We start from the raw sequence: 17,831 nt of genomic DNA on the forward strand, positions 1-17,831 counted from the left end.
AAAAAGAAATCATGTTATAAACTTACTTGTTTGAAAAAGTGATTCTGCTGAGAAAGGATTGGGATTGGTCGTAGGTGGAGGAAGTGAAGGGAGTGAAGTATGAGGACTGGAACTAGAAACAGGTGGTGGTAAAGGAGCTGCAAACATCGGCGGTGGAAATGTATGAATTCCGAGTGGTGGTACAGGTGGAGGAGTTGGCCTTGGTACTGACGTTGCTGTTGCTGGAGAGAGCTGCGAGGTTGTGCTGCTACTACGGTCATACGGAAAGAAATATTATTATTATTATTATCATCATCATTATATTATCATTATTACTGAATCATACGAATTTACATAATTTCGAAATTTCGACTTAAACACTAACCCAATCCATCCCTGTGGTTTGGTGTAAGCAGGTAGACTAGAATTAGCTGGTGAGGACGTGTTTGGCACACTTACAGGTGTGATGCTGCCTCTACTTAGGCTACTCACGTTGCTACTGTAACAAATATTACTATATTAAATTTCCTTGAGAGATGTTACAAATCCAAGATTGTCAATACTTATTATGATTAACATAATAAGATAGGTAAGACTAATATATCATCGTACCTGTAACTGTCTCTTTCTCGACTAGGACTATGTCCACGCGGAGAATTATTATTATTATTTCTTCCAGACAAACTACAGGCCACCATATCTCTGTGAGCAATGGTATTCGCCGTGGTAACTGTATTAGTTATGGTGGACACGCATGTTGTAGTAGCCGCACTAAGAGGAGTATTATTATGACTCGTGATGTTATTACCTATAGTCTGCTTACTTATGTTAGTACAAGGGGAGGCTCTACTTCCTCTCTGAAAAATGAGATATAACGAATATCAATGAATTGTTTTTTTTTTGTTTTTTTTTGTTTTAAGATCAGATATTATTCTTTGCGCAAAAGCTTTTGTAACTATAAACATTCTAACGGTTGAACTTTAAAATATCTTAGAAAGGAAAGAAAGATGATGATGTGTATTTTATTACTTACCACATCTGTACGCGAAGAAGCGGAATGGGAAGGAGATGGTACCGCAGGTGGGAGATACGGACTATGATTTAGAGCTGTGTACGGCGTATAAAGCGGTGGATACGACGGTTGTGTTTGAGGATAGGCGGCCATGGGTATTGGTGGTGGATAGCTCGTAGTAGCAGCACCGTTTGATGGTGCCGCTGGAGCAACACCTAAATTAGCTACCGCCGGACTAGTAGTATGGCTCGATGAAACGAGGGGCACATTAGGTGGATGCAATGCAGGTATCGTAGTATGAGGTTGCTGGGATAAGGAAGGCGGCGGCAGAGCAGGCGAAGCTGGTCGTTGTTGCGGAGCTATTGCACGAGGATTGGCTGCCAATGGACTAGTCATCTGAAATATGTCGTTTATATCTAAATAATAATGTTCTAATGAAATTTTAATAGAATTATACGAATACACTTTTGTAACATACCGGTGGTTGGGATATGTGTGGGGGTAATGTTGGGCTAGGAGGGCTCGGTGCGGTTGGAACTGGTGCAGATGCTGGCACTGGAGGTGGTATAGGCGCCGGTGCATCCGTTGCAGGATTGGAAATTTGTCCACCCGTGTCCGGAGGAGATCCACCTGCTCCGTTCGCTGGAGGCAACACGTGCGGCGAAGAAGATGGCAGCTCGTCTAAGTAATAATAATCTCATTTTATTTCTATTCAGGATAGAAACGCACGCAAAGGAGTATTTGTATTATGTATTATATCTTATTTCACATTGACCATGTAAAATATTTTTTCAATTGAATATTTGCCAATATTTGAATTACTGTTATAACAACGTTTAAACAATAAACCATGAAATCGCTTGTAATAAAATCTGTCGCAAAGTTTAAAGGAACATAAAGGATTGTTATGTCAAAACTTTTAAATGCTTACATTTACGTGCAAGGGGTGGTGGGGTAGAAGATTCAAAGAGTATCGACTCTGCATCCGAGCCCTATAAAAGAAAAAAACAGATATATGTAAATACAATTGAATGAATGAAAGTAAAAAAAAAAAAAGAATACCTTAAATTAACTTTAAATACCTTATCGTCTTCTCCTTCACTATCACACTAGAATGAAAAAGAATAATTAATATATGCTTATATTATTATTATTATTATTATTATTATTATTATTATTATTATTATTATTATTATTTCAATTGGTCAATTAAATATTATCAAATGATTGATAATTAAATATTGTCAAATGATAATAAAAGTAAAAAATACTTACGATATAACCTTTACCCGAACTGCAATGACTGCTAGCCTAATAAAATAAATCCATATGTTTGTAACAATAAAACTTTTATATATTTACATATTATCCATACAATATTGATTAAAATAAAAAATTTACATCGCTGAGATGGTCCCTGGAACTGTCTGCGTCCTGGCAATCCCTAGGTATACCAGGGCCATGCAATTGTTCAGACGCTCTACCACTATCGTCGCTTGTACCTGCATCTAGACCCTGTAAAATAATAATAATAATAATAATAATAATAATAATAATAGGAAATTATAACAAATAAAAAAACAAAAAAATGAAATTGACTTTTCTAAAAGTAATCATTAATGTAATATTAAATGCTGGTTGGTTTACCTGATTGAGCGTCGATGGTGTCAATATGGAATTATGTGTGTAGTGGTTGTGCTTGAAATGATTTTTGATATGGTGCTCGTTGTGCCTATTATTTTGTCCAGTATCCAGCTTTGGTTTTTCATCCACTATTGACAGCAACGTATGCAGCTTCTTTACATTATTTTTACCAGCTAGCTTTATTGCACTCTGAAAAAAAAAAAGTAAAAAAAGAATAGAAAAATATTAAATACAATTTTTTTACAAATAATCATATAATTATGTATATATATATATATATATATATACATATACAGACACATATAGACAATTTATATATGTATATATATATATATATATATATATATGGATATAATTATTTTAAATATCGTCGAATAAACTAATATCCCATAATACACATAGAAATTCTAAAGAAAACATGTCGATTTTCCACGCTAATCGTTCAACGTGAAATAAATTCAACATTTGGAATGACGATAACAATTAAACGAAGAATATGTCCTTCCTCTTACTCAACGCTCAACTCATTAATCAGCCCAGAATCAAAGTAATACGTAATTCATTTTCATCTTTCGCGCCTATTTTCCTTAACACATATTGGCGCGGCGCGCGCGCACCCAGCGAATGAAGCGCGCGCGAGCGACAGTATAGGGACACAACAGGGGAGAGGGGGAAGAGCGCCTAGATATAGCAAAATGGATAAAGTAAAAAAAAAAAGAAAAGAAAAAAAGAAAAGAAAAAAAAATTCCCCCACTCTATTTCACCTCAAAGAAAATGTTCGGCAGATTCGTGAGATGTCATTCGCATGAGAATCAAGTTGTCATTCGTACTTCTTTCTTTTCTTTTTCTTTTTTTACGAAAGAGAGAAATCACGTTTAGCTTAGAATAAAATTAATTTCTTTCTCTCTCTCTCTCTTTCTCTCTCTCTCTCTCTCTCTCTCTCTCTCTCTCTCTCTCTCTCTCTGTCTGCTGTGTGTGTGTGTATGTACGTGTGTGACGTGCGTATGTGACATGTGCATGTGTATGTATGTATGTATGTATGTATGTACAAGTGCATGCGTGCAAGATCTTGATTGGTTAATTTCTTTTTCCTTCTTTTCTCTTTTTTCCTTCATTGAAAAAAAGAAAAAAAGAAAGGACAAAAAAAAAGAAAAAAAAAAAGGAAAAGAAAAAGAAAAGAAAAGGAAAAGGCAAAAAAGAAAAAAGAAAAACAACGTAGCCGCTGCTACCACATCGTGTTCCCCAATGCAAATAAATGGGTTTGCGATAAAATTCTCGCGCGAACGTCACCTAAAAACGTATATATCTCTTCTGACCGATCGAAAAGAGGCGGAGGAGAAGAAGGCGACCTGTGTGTACGTGCGTGTATAGTATACCTCTCTCTCTCTCTCTCTCTCGCTCTCTCTCTCTCTCTTTCTCTTTTTGTTTCTAAGAGAAAGAATAAGGAGTTCCTACCACGCGTCGGAATTTCACTATATAGACACGGTTGGTGCGTTCGTGCACTGCGATCACCATGTTCGGGTATCTCCGAAGATTATCTCCTTGTCCTGGAAGAGCGCGGCGACGGCGGTGGCGGCAGCGGCGGCGGCGGTGGCAGCAGCGACGGCGACGGCGACGGCGACGGCGGCGGCAACGGCGGCGGTGACGGCGGAGGTGGAGGCGGCAGCGACGGCGACGACGGCGGCGGCAGCGACGGTGGCCACAGAACTTTCACGCCGTGTCGCGCGCGCACGTCAGGAGAACGACAACGTGGAAGGGGAAAACGAGGTATGGTAGTGGGAAGGGGAAAGGGAAAGGGATAGTGGGGAACGGGAGGAGGGGTAGCGGTGAATCTCTCGCACGGCGGAGAACGCCTTTTCCGACGGGCGCTTTAAATCGTGAGGTATGTCCTCCGATGCCACGCACGCTCGTTCGTTCGTTCGTTCGTTCGCGAGTGGCGCTCTCTACTACCGCGGAGAGTACGTCTACATCACCACCACCACCACCACCACCACCACTGTTACCTTCGCCGCCGCCGCCACCACCACCATCACTACCACTACTCTACTACTACTACACTACTACACCACTACCATTACCATCACCACCCCACCACTACTGCTATTACTACTACTACTATTACTACTACCGTCGTCGTCGTCGTCGTCATCGTCGTCGTCGTTGTCGTGTCTTCTGCCCCCTGGAATAACACGGCTGGTAGTAGGAGAAGAAGAGGATGAAAGCGACGAGGAGAAAGGGAATTTTTTAACGAACGAATTGCGAACGACGACGACGACGACGACGACGATGTCGATGTCGATGTTTCGATGATGTCGAAGAGGAAAACCAAGATTTAAAGTTAGACGACAACGAATCGACGGAAATTTGTAATAGTAATAACATCGAATGACGACACAACATCGTTATTATTGTTGTTTCTTACGATCTCATGTAACAACAACGGTTGAGTCCAGTCGTATGATGCGATGACGATGATGATGACGACGACAACGACGAAGACGACGATGATAACGATGTCGATGAGGATGACGACAAGAGACACGATAAGGTACGACACAACGCGACACAGCACGACAGGGTAACGACAGGATATGATGCAGCGTTGTTGCTCGGGAGAGATCGGCGGGAGGCGGTGGCGGTGGCGGTGGCGGTGGCGGTGGCGGTGGCGATGGCGGTGGCGGTGGAGGCGGCGGGTAACGGGTGGCGGGCGCGTTCGCGACGATGACAGAGGGATTCGCAGCACCGGAGTCTCGTGTGCGCGATGCAGCACGGGAGTACTCATAGTGGGGAGGATGAGAAACAAGAGAGAGAGAAAGGGAGGGAGGGATGGTGGAGGTGGAGGAGGAGGGTTGCTTGTAGGGACTTTAGGAGAGGGAAAGAGGGACAAAGAGAGAGAGAGAGAGAGAGAGAGAGAGAGAAAGACCGAGCAAGGAAGGAAGAAAGGAAGACATTGACCGAACGAGCGAGCAACCGCGCGACGCGACTCCTTCGCTGTGCCAGGCCAGCTGGAAGAAGGAGCCTCGTCGAAGCTCGATTTCTTTCTTTCTTTCTGTCTTTCCATCTCTCTATTTCTCTCTTTTTCTTTTACTCTCTTACATGCACGGGCGCGTTCACTTTGCGCGTCCTACCACTTTTATCTTCTTATTCCAGCAGCTAACTTACGTCTGTCCCTCATTTTATCACTCCTTCTCCAAATCATTTCTCTTTCTCTCTCTTTCTCCCCCTTTCCGTTTCTCGTTCATTCGCACGCCGCAAAATGCGTTATATTTTTTTCCTCTCTTTCTCTCCTTTTTTTACTTTCTCTCCCTCTCCTCTTCGCCCCGCGCTTACATCCAACGTATCCCCACCAAGCGCGTTTTTCCTTTACTCGGGGCTCCTACTTCTCTTCCTCTCTTCTTTCTACCCTCTTTCCCTCCTCTCCATCCCTCTCGCTCGCTCTCTCTTTTTCTCCCCATCTCTATCTCCTCGTATTACGGGCGTATACCGAAGAAGCAAAGAGGGGAAAAAAGCACTAGGATCTCGGTCGGCGTAAAAAAGCAGCAGCCAGCAGCAGCAGCAGCACCGCCAGCCAGCCAGCCAGCCAGCAAGCAGCCAGCACCGACCGCCAGCCACACAGCACCGCTCGTGAAAGCCACGCTCCTCCACCTGCGCACGTGTGCCAACCGCGAAACGAAACCCCCTAGGACGTGTTCCGCGCGCTCGAATAACGCGCTCCGGTTGCGAGACGCGAATTAATTGAATAAACCTCCGCCGCTCCGCGAAGGTTCCCCTCTAGGAAAAAAGTGCTCTCGTCGAGAGAGTGCGTCGTCGTAGTTTTGCTCGGGTTCTCCCTTCTCCTCCTCCTTCTTTCTATCATCCTTCTCTCTCTCTCTCTTTTGCTCGCTCGTTCATTCGTCCGTCCGTTCGTTCGTTGCTCGTTCGTTCGTTCTTTCTTTCTTTCTTTCTTTCTTTCTTTCCTTCTTTCCTTCTTTCTTGCCTTCCTTCTACGATCGTCTTCTTGTGTCGACTGAGGAAACTGGTTGGTTTACCTCGCGTCGTCCTCTTATCGCGAGTATCCTCTTTAGGATTATACCTTTCTTCTTCTTGTTATTTGGTAATGCAACTTCGTCGGTATATTTATTAACCTCTTCCACTCGTATCCAGAAATGGGGGCGCAATATTTGAATTCACTATTATCATTTTATAATTGTTTTATTACGTTTTGTTTTATCAGATACGTCGGCATCTTCTTGTTATTGTTTGTTTGTCGGTTAATAAGTAAAATTTCTTTCTCTTAATAAAGTAAGAGAAAATCTAATTTAATGTTTGGGAAGAAAGATGTATATATATATATATATATATATATATATATATATCATACGATTTTACATACAATTGAAAAAAAAAAGAATGCAAAACTTTTGCATGGTTGATCATAAAAAAACCATTACATTAGATCCTATGCTCATCGAATTTTTCTTCTTTTCTTTTTCTACTTTGAATAGAAAGAAACAAGTGGTAGCATGTAGATAAAAAAAAAAATAAAAGAAAAAAGAAAAGAAAGAAAAAAAATACTTATCATAAAACATTAAATCTCCTGTTCATTTAAATACCATTGCTTATTTTCTTTTTTAGATAAAAGGAAACAAGTAACATGTAGAACAGATAAAGAAAAAAAGAAAGAAAGAAAAAAAAAGAACATTTTTTATACCATATACATCTAATTCATCTGAATTTTTTCTTTTCTTGAATAACAAGAAACAAATGGTAGCATGTAGTAGTAAAAGAAGAAGAAAAAGAAGAAGAAAAAAAATGCTTATCATAAAACATACTAGTGTAGTAGATACTGTTCATTTTCTTTTTTCTTTTCTTTCTTTTTGTTCGTTTCCTAGATAGAAAGAAACGAGTAATAACATATAGGGAGAAAAAAAAACTCATTGCTTGGCATCTAATAACATTCATTTAAATATTACCGTTTTGTCTCTTTTTGTTTTCCTTTTTCTTTTTCTTTTTCTTTTTCTTTTTTTTGTTTTTTTTAAAGATAGAAAAGAACAAATATCGTATGTAGAAAAATCATTTGTCGCAATTAGAATGAAAAATTGAAAAAAAAAAGTGCTAACAATAATAATAATATTTAACAACAACAATGACCATAATAATAATAATAATTATTATTATTATTATTATTATATTGAAAAAAGAGGTAATCGAAAAAGGACCGATGTAAATGAAAAAATAATTGTAAAAGTACCGACTTTTAGTAAGAAGTAGAAAAAGATGAATATTTGCTGCCCGTATGTACTCGAAGGCGCAAAGTTCCTCTCGATATGGTACGGGTGAAGGAAGGTCGTCCTCGTACAACACGCGGACGTTCCACCGGGCTGCCGGCGCTCCGTGCTTCGGCTAGCCGGCTACTAAACTCGTCCGTACACTGTTGCCACATTTCCTGCCAACTACTCGTTTCACGTTGACACGATCCGGACTTCTAATCATCGGGCGTTCGTTCGTGTTCGTTCGCTTACTCGTTCGTTCGTTCGTTCGTTCCTTCGTTCCTTCGTTCGTTCCTTCGTTCGTTCCTTCGTTCCCTTGTGCGACATGTTGACGTTCGCGACAAATCGTTCCGCGTGTCTTAATATACGCGCGTTATGTCATCGCGTTATGTATGTAAGTTAAAGCAAATGTCCGTGCCGCTTGAACACGATCCTCGATAATTTATCGTAGTAAACGACTTTTGACGAAAGTAATATTGCGTCCAATCATTTCCACCAAAAAAAAAAAAAGAAAAAAAATATTAATCGATTTCATTGCTTCCGTTTAATAAGAAACTACTGCTATAGTCGTCAATGATCTATTTAATGGTAATTGAAATACACATAGATATTTCAAAACTGTCGTGGTAAATAATTTTTATGGAATAGAGTTGGCCAACTATTGAGAGAGAAAAAAAAGTATATATATATATACATCAATCGATTTTATTGGCCCGTTTAAAACGGAATTACACCTATAGTCAATGATCTATCCAATAGTAATTAAATTCAAACATATTTCAAAACTATCGTTAGTAAATGACTTTTGAGGAATGAAGTGTGTCAACTATTGAGTGAAAAAGAGAGAGAGAGAGAGAGAGAGAGAGAGAGAGAGAGAGAGAGAGAAAAAAAGTCAATCGATTTCATTGGTTCGTTTAAGAAATAATTTACTGCTATGGTCAATGATGTATCAAATATTAAACGTTATCGATCTATTTAAATTCAAAACTATCGCAGTAAACGATGAAATAGAAGAAATTTGAGAAAAAAAATGAATCAATTTCAATTTAAAAAGTAACTATTTTTATGGTCGAAAGAATATCTTCAGTAAAGAAAAAAAAAAAAAAGAAAAAAAGAAAAAAAATATCAAAATATCAAAGAACATATCCAATAATAAATATTACGATCCTATTAAATTCATACGATTACAAAATTGAATTATACATTTCATTGGTTCGTATAAAAAAATAATAATAAAAAAAAATAAATAAATAAAAGAGCACGTCAAAGCTACTGCTATAACCAAAAAAGAAAGAAAAAAAAAAGAAGAAGGAAAAGAAAAAAAGAGAAAAAAAAATGTCTAATAGAAAAAAATGAAAGATATATTTGTATGCAAATAAATAGGGCGAATTAAATTAATACAATTTCAAAATTGAGAACATACTTTAGTAGTGCCGTATGACGTATTAACATGTCATTGGTCGGCCTCGTATAGTTCTCGCCTGGCGTATTAATACGTCATTGGGTCAGTGAGATATATTGTTCTCTGACGTATCAATGTTATCATTGGTCGTTGACATAGGATCATATCATGAGCTGTTAACGTATGAAAATATTGAAGTAAATATAATAAATATAAATGAAATGAAAATAATAATAATAATAATAATAATAAATGATAACAAAAACAATAACACCAACAATAATAATAATAATAATAGTAATAAAAATAAAAACAATGTTATCGTAAAAGTTAAAAGAGAATAAGAAAAATACGTACGTTCATTGTATTATCATCGCACGCAATTTCATTGAGGAAAATAACGACGCGAGCTCGAGAGTATGGGGTTAAGAGGGAGAGTAAAAGAAGTGGACATGCATTAGCCGCACGTGGTAAATTTAACGCGGCTCGGTGAATATTTTGTTAGTACGACGAAAGAATTTATGTATACATATACATATACATATACATACATATACGTACGTGTATGTATATAGATACTGTAGGACGGAAATAAAATAAATGTCTCGTGCAAATGGCCGATAGGGACTGACTACTGGCTTTAAATTTGACAGAAATGTATCATTGTCTCTTTCTCATACTGTCTCTCGTACATATATTCTCTTTCTCTCTTGAGGAAACAAAGAGAGAAAGAGAGAGAGAGAGAAAGAGAGAAAGAGAGAAAGAGAGAAAAATTCTTCGTACTCGTTCGAATTCTCTGCTCAGGACAATAACAGCCAACGACGTCGGTACAACGACCATCTGTTTGACGAAAATTTCGGCCTCTTGCCAGTGCCAAATTGACGTGGCGAGCATGAAACGACATGCTGGCTGTAGTCCAAAAATTATCCAAAAGTAAACACCTATCATGACAGTATTGTTTATATTCAAAATTATGAACGCCAGCGCCATTTTATTTTCTCTCTCACCCTCTCTCTTTTGCGTTTTTTTTGCATTTCTCTCTCCCCCGCCCCCTCGCACAAAATCAACCCCCCGTCCATATTACATTCTCTCCTTGACGAACGAGAGAGAAATAATGGCTAACGATAAAAAAAAAAAAAAAAAAAAAAAAAAAAAAAAAAAAAAAAAAAAAATTTTAAATTCGACAATTCTTCCTTTTAATATTTTCCTTTCGTCGATTTCCTTTTGCCAATAATTTCTTCTTCTTTTCTTTCCTTTTGTAATTTTAATAATAATAATATAACATGTGATACTTAGGATGATACTTCTAGCGAGTAAATACATGGATATGGATTCGTGAACATTTAACGCGATGCAAAAAAAAAACAAAAGGGTAAAGAAAAAAAAAAGATAAAAGAAAAAGAAAAAAGAAACATTGTACTTACAAAGAGTACGCAACAAGCTAGAAACGAGCAGAGTTAGAGTTAGAGAGAGAAAGAGAGAGAGAGAGAGAGCTTTGCCTGCTTCGTTCGCCGTTTTAAAAGGGCTATAAAGCATTTACCCTGGCGAAGACAAAAAGAAAAACGGAAGAAGAGAGGAAAGGAAAGGTAAAACGAAAAATAAGGAGGATGTCTGCTGTAGACCGAGAGTCGAGAGAGAGAGAGAGAGAGAGAGAGAGAGAGAGAGAGAGAGAGAGAGAGAGAGAGAGAGAGAGAGAGAGAGAGAGAAAGAAAGAAAGAGAAAGAAAGAGATGGTTGGACCAGGGTCGGGGATGAATAGTAGTAGTAGTAGTAGTAGTAGTAGTAGTAGTAGTAGTAATAGTAGTAGTACAGTAGTAGTACTAGTAATAGTGTTAGCGATGGTGGCGGTGGTGGTTGGTGGTGGTGAGAGGAACGAGGTTGAAATAAACCGGTGGCAGTAAAAATATTTACTGTGGTGTAAATACAGCGATAAAAGTGGTCTCTACAAGTCAGAGAAGGGGACTTATTTTCAGAGGTGAAAATCTTTCGAGAGACGCGATTTTACATAGGGGGGCAAAGCCGTGTAATTTTCTTACGCTTTGGCAAATGTAACGTGTTTTCGACGTTAGCCATCTTTACGTAGCTTTCCGCGTATACACACAATTGTATCTGTCTTTGCGTGTGTATATATATATATATATATATATATATATATATATATATATATATATCTATATAAAATTGAGATGATTTGAAAATAAACATAGTAAGGTCATTATCTTTGCCCGTAACAAATTTCGAATGTTTACTGCGGCTTATACTATACTTTGCTCCCTCTCTCATCCCCTTGGCCAGTATCCCCCTATAATCCCCTAACTTCCCATCCCGATCATCCCCATCTATTCTAATCCTATTCTACCTTATTTTCCATCTTACCGGCCAATAACCGTAATTTCCGCGAAAAAAATAATCACGTTTTGTGCGCAGGTCAGGTACAACACGTCATAAAGAAGAACCTTGAAAAATAAAATTTAACACGGAGAGAGAAATATGCGAGCAAAGTTTGAAGGGGGAAATAAAAAAAAAAAAAAAAAGAAAAAATAAAAGAACAAAAAAAAAGAAGAAGCAGAAAAGAAAGCAGAAGAAGAAGAAGAAGAAGAAGAAGAAGAAGAAGAAGAGGGGAGGGCGGGGAAGACGGGAAGATAAAAAAGAAAATAAACTAGTTATAAATTGTTTCCTATAATATTTCGTATCCAAACAGTTAAAAGACCATAGAAGCTCTCATCTTTACTACGTCCGTGGTATGGTCTGGATTGTATGGATCTTTCTTTTTTATTTTTTTTTTTATTTTTTTTTTTGTGACTTTTAACAAACGATCATAAATAATTTGAAATTTCTATTAAAATAGAATCGATCGATTTTGAATGCATCGATGCTGGAATTATATGTCGCACGTGTATCATTCCAATATGGACTAATCTATTTTATGCAATCACCAACTGCTGCCTGTTAATTTATTGTTAAACGTGACACTGACCTTGCATTTTTCATTCACAATTTGATCATTAAACAATTATCGTATACTAAGAATATAGGGTGTGATTGTGTGAAACTGTATACTCATATTAATGAGCGAAAAAGAGAGAGAGAGAGAGAGAGAGAGAGAAAGAGAAAGTGCGTGTGTGTATGTGTGTATCAAAGAGAATGAGATTGAAAAGTTTATCTCAGAGATATCGACGAATGATATATCGTATTATATACACTAACGGGGCAGATACGAAGCTCATTTTCCTACGATAACACTCGAGAATACGATCGAGCCATTTCCTGACGATAAGTGCACGTTCCTTTTTTCACTGATTCTATTTAAGGGCTTATGTGTTGAAGGGAATGGTTTGTTCCCCCCCTCCCTCACCGCTACTCTTACATCCATTCACCCATCCACCCACTCACCGCTCACTCAACTACACGTACAATAGTTTTCTCATCCAGTAATAAATATGTATGCATGTATACGTCTACGTAGTATGTATATATCTATGTATGTATGCATGTATATATTTATGTGTTTACACATAAGATACCATTGATACGATATGATATGATATGATATGAATACTATCAAAAATGCTTGGATAAGCTATTACTTGTGCCAAGAAATTTTTGGCCTTTGTTATTTTCATCTAAATTTTCATCTGTGTGTGTGTGTCTGTGTGTTGTGTGCATATGTGTTATCTCAATTACAATGATAGACTCGCGAAAAGAAAAGGGAAGGAAAAAAAGGAAAAAAAAGAAGAAGAAGAAGAGAAGTAAAGAAACGCGTTTTCTGGCAATTATCCATAAATTGTCTGGATGTTAAAACTTTAGTATATTACAAAAGGTTGTAATAATGAAGTTGAGTTTGTCAGGAAGAAATTAGAAGGATGATATCTGATTAAAATCAATCAGGGAAAGAAAAGTGTATACTTGAAATTTTATCTATCCATCATAATGCTTCATGGATATATAGAATTGAATATTTTCTTTTCTTTTTCTTTTCTTTTTTTTTTCTTCTTCTTCCTCTTCTTTTCCTTTCTCTTTTGCTAAAGCACGAAAGATTCTTTCCAATAAAATCCGTTCTCTAAGGATATATCAACGAGTTTCAATCATATTTTTCAAATACACTCGAACGATCATTGAAGAAGAAAATCGCGTAACTAATATCTTATCTTTGTCTCAGATTTATTTCTATATAGATCAAAAATAACAAAAACAACAACAACAACAACAATAACAACAACAATAAAGACGACGACAATAATAACAATAACAATAACAACGACGTAGTCGTATAAAAGAGTGCTTCGAAAGGAACGAGAATGAAATTCGACTCTGATAAAATGTATATAAATATATATATATGTTTTTCCTCTGTATAGGTGTGTGTGTGTGTGTGTGTGTGTGTGTACGTGTGTGTGTACGTGTGGTAGAACACGTAGATTTGCTTCCTCTGACTTCGTCAGAAAGTCGTTCAATCTTCCAAAGCTGGTTTCTGTATACTCTAGGAAAAAGATCGATCAAGCGAATTTAGAGAGAAAAAGAGAGAAGACAGGAAAGAAAGAAAAAGAAAGAAAGAGAGAAAGAGAGAGAGAGAGAGAGAGAGAGAAGATATCCCACTTCGTATACTTAAAGTATTATCTTTTCATGAAAGCTCAAACCATACGTACGTACGTATCAACACATAGATGGATAGAGTAAAGTATAGCAAGTAGAAGTAGAAGTAGAAGTAGGATAGGTAGATATACGTGTTCTAGATTTATGTTCTCTCTTGAAATTTTAATAACGTATCCGAACGAAAATTTTATTCAAATACTTAACGTGATACCTTTCAACAATAATATGATAGTATAGAGAGGATTTTTATATAGGAAAATTTGTAATCGGTTATGAAATTGAATTGTTTCGATAATATTTCGAAGGAAAATGAGAAAATGAGAAAGAGAGAGAGAAAGAGAAGAGACAGAGAGAGAGAGAGAGAGAGAGAGGGAGAGAGAGAGAGAGAGAGAGAGAGACTAATAAATATGCAGATATTTTATACCCACCCGCTTATCGGACACGCGTTACACACAAACTCTATTATTATTACATACAACGAAATAAACACGCATACATTCGAAATATTACAATCGATTATGCAGCGCGATATTTATCCTCGATATAATGTAATCCAATTTTTACGTGTATTTACAAAAAAAGAAATGATAATAATAAGAATAATAATAATAATAATAATAATAATAATAATAATAATAATAATAATAATAATAAATAAAGAATAAAAAAGAAAGACAAAAGTAAAACAAAAATATTATGTGACTTGAAACTCATCCGATTACTTTATATACATATTTTTTCTTTCTACTATTCCCATAATACTGTTTAATTAAATATAATAGTATACTAGTTATACCATAACTAGAGTGTACTGTAATTAGATATAGATAGGTGTATCAAGTTATGTTTTTTGCGTATAGAGTATAATATACTAATTATATTATAAATACATTATATCATTAATGTAGTATAGTAATACATCATACTACTATAGCTATACCACATTATAGAATAAATACAATATACCGTAACTTCACGTATAGTATATACTATACTATTTACAACTATATAATACTATAGTAATATATTAGTTATAACTATAGTATACTGTTACTGCATGTAATGATATACTAGTTACTATATAACTATAATATACTATAACTACATATATAATATATAATATATATATATATATATATATAGTTATATTATAATCACAGGATACTCTGAGACTATAATTATACACACACACACACACACACACACACACACACACACACACACACATACATACATAAAACTAATAAGTAGTAAAGTAATATTAACTCATAATCTCTTGGGAGAAAAAAAAAAAAAAAAAGAAAAGAAAAGAGAGAAAGAAAAAATAACTTTCAACACAAACATACGAATAAGTTTTACGATAGTAACAATGTAATACCTATATTCCATATTAATTTTCAAGTAACATGACATTTATATTGGGGGAGTTAATAATCTCACCACATGTCGACGATCTTTTCTTAACTCGACAAAAGAGTCAACGACGACGAACTCTCTTAAATAGTCTCTCTCTCTCTCTCTCACTCTTTCTCTCTTTCTCTCTCTCTTTGCCTCTACATATGTAGATACATGAACGTATATAAGTAAACGAGAGGTGGCGCGCGTGTACGCGTTCCAGAAGAATGTAAGGACACGAAGAGGAACAAGCAGAACTGCGGATAAGAAGGGATCTACGCCGAGGACAATCACCCGAGAGGAGGCCGTTCCTGTTGTGATAGGACAAAAAGTACAAAACGATTCGTCTCCCTCCTCATCCCACCACCTCACCTCAATCCACCTCATCTTACCCCACCTTACCATCTCATCCTCCGCCATCCTTCGCCATCCACCACTATCTCTGGATGGAGGATGAGAGCAGGTCGAGGAGCAGAAGGGTGAGCATAGGAGGAGGGCGGGCGGTTGGGAGGGGGGGGGGGAGAGAGAGAGAGAGGAAGGAGGAAGATTGAAGGAGGGACGGAGAAAGAATTTCAGAAAGGAAAAGCTTCGACTTAAACGAACACGAGATTGACCTGAGAAAAATTCCATGAGAATTTGCTAACCTCTCCTCAAACCTCCCTTTTATCCCCTCTACACGTTCACCACGCGACTCACAGAACTCGCTACCAATCTTCAACCCTCTCCCCCATCCATACACCCATTCCCAAACTCATACCCCCACCCTCACATCTTCATTTATTATCCGTTCACCTTATATTCTCGTCTTGATTTATCGATGACAAGAAAGAAAAAAAAAAGTAACTCGAAGGAGAGAAAGGAAAGAACTGAAGTTTTCTTCCTTTTTCTCTCTCTCTCTCTCTCTCTCTCTCTCTCTCTCTCTCTTTTTCTTTCTTTTTTTTTTCTTTTTCTTTAATACATAAGCAATATTTAATCCTCTGTAACTTTATTTGAACTCACGCTAAGTCTGTCTGTCTCTCTGTGTGTGTGTGTGTGTGTGTAAATTTTTTAAGTTTGACTTTTGATTTTATTGACGAAAGATGAATTATTAATTCACGTACCATAAGAAGATAGTAATATTTCTTTTTATATATTTATTACTATATACTTATATAGTAGAAGTATACTACGTAAATATTCTGAGAGAGTATAAAAATATATATATATATATATATATATTAATTAATTTTATTTTCCAAGATATAAACAAACATTAAGTCACAAAGGATTAATTGATATAATAAATAATCACTGATCTGATTGTAAATCATTGATCGATCAATTTCTAATCTTACGTTTAATCACTGTAATATCTTTGTAATCCTTTAAAAGAAAAAAGAAAGAAAGAAAAAAAAAAAAAAAAAAAAAGAAGGAAAGAAAATAAAAGAAAGAAAAAAGAGAGAGAGAGAGAGAGAGAGAGAAAAAAGCAAGAAGATCGAACGATCATCGATCGATCCATCGATCATGAAGTTCACCGTAAAGGTACGGAAGCTGCGTATCTAACAGCGAGACCGGTTTAAAGCACGTTTGAAGCTCCCTCCCCTTCCTCTCCCACCCTTCCTTCCTTTCTCTCTCTCTCTCTCTCTCTCTCTCTCTTTACTCTTTCGTAGCACGCGATGATAACAATGACAGCGTACTTTATACCATGTAATAACGTAAAAACGAAGCGCCGATAATAGACTCGTAGCTTGTCCTCTCTCTCTCTCTCTCTCTCTCTCTCTCTCTCTCTCTCTCTTACTCATTCTTTCTCTCTTCCTCTTTCTCACCTACGACAATGCCGCACTAATCTCTTCGATAAATTACGTCCCGTCGTCCATTGCAAAAAGGAAAGAAAAAAAAAAAAAAAAAAAAAAAAAAAACGGTAGGGATGATAGTTAGTATAGTTAACGAGAAACGAAAAGGATAAGCGGGTCTCCATCACCCAAACCTCCCACATCGGTATAACTGAGGTTTGCAGGTCGTCGCTAATTTTTACGAATTTTTTCGAATATTCTCATTTTCTTTTGCCTTCTTCCTTTGATAGACTTCGTTGAGTTAAAAAAAAAAAAAAAAAGAAAAAGAAACAAAAAACTAAGGAAAAAAAGATAAAAAAAAAAAAAAGAAAAAAAAAAAAAGATAAAAAAAGGAAAAATCGAACCGTTCAAAACATTAAATTCAAATATAAAATTAATATAAAGTAATATTATTTGAAGTAAACTTGACATCGATGCATATACGTATACGAAGGATACGATTCTATATTGAATTAAAAATTAATTAAATACTCCAACAACTTCAATAGATACACATACGCACGCACTCACGCGCGCGCGTACACACACGATTATATAACGTATATAATGTATGCGCTGTTTTATGATAGTAAAAGAAAAAAAAAAAAGAAAAAAAAAAAAAAGAAAAGGAAAAACAGAAAGAAAAAAGAAATGACGAACATATGGAAGTGAATAAATGATCGTATAAAAATAAGGGGTGGGAGTAGTGATGGGGGAAGAAAAAAACAAAATGAATAAACAAGAAAG

At 36.5% G+C, this 17,831-nt stretch overlaps 1 protein-coding gene across 10 annotated transcripts in view; it reads right to left on the minus strand.

Moving 5' to 3' along the window:
• The window catches only part of tay (tay bridge kinase), a 29,156-nt gene that overhangs the window by 4,054 nt on the left and 7,271 nt on the right, over window positions 1-17,831 (minus strand). For 4 of the 10 annotated variants that reach the window (XM_085664029.1, XM_085664032.1, XM_085664030.1 and 1 more), the window contains exons 3-12: window positions 2,639-2,824; window positions 2,393-2,506; window positions 2,267-2,302; window positions 2,074-2,100; window positions 1,923-1,983; window positions 1,470-1,672; window positions 1,013-1,387; window positions 592-836; window positions 365-493; window positions 27-250 (exon numbers count right to left, since the gene is read on the minus strand). In XM_085664029.1, coding sequence (XP_085520155.1) covers window positions 27-250; window positions 365-493; window positions 592-836; window positions 1,013-1,387; window positions 1,470-1,672; window positions 1,923-1,983; window positions 2,074-2,100; window positions 2,267-2,302; window positions 2,393-2,506; window positions 2,639-2,824 — 1,600 coding nt within the window. Of the gene's footprint in view, window positions 1-26; window positions 251-364; window positions 494-591; window positions 837-1,012; window positions 1,388-1,469; window positions 1,673-1,922; window positions 1,984-2,073; window positions 2,101-2,266; window positions 2,303-2,392; window positions 2,507-2,638; window positions 2,825-4,090; window positions 4,671-5,057; window positions 5,433-17,831 lie in introns of those variants that run through there. The other 6 variants (XM_085664033.1, XM_035869100.2, XM_085664034.1 and 3 more) reach the window with 5 other exon arrangements.

This window comes from Vespa mandarinia, chromosome 24 (assembly GCF_050613455.1).
Source record: "Vespa mandarinia isolate Hongniang chromosome 24, ASM5061345v1, whole genome shotgun sequence".
NCBI lineage: Eukaryota > Metazoa > Arthropoda > Insecta > Hymenoptera > Vespidae > Vespa > Vespa mandarinia.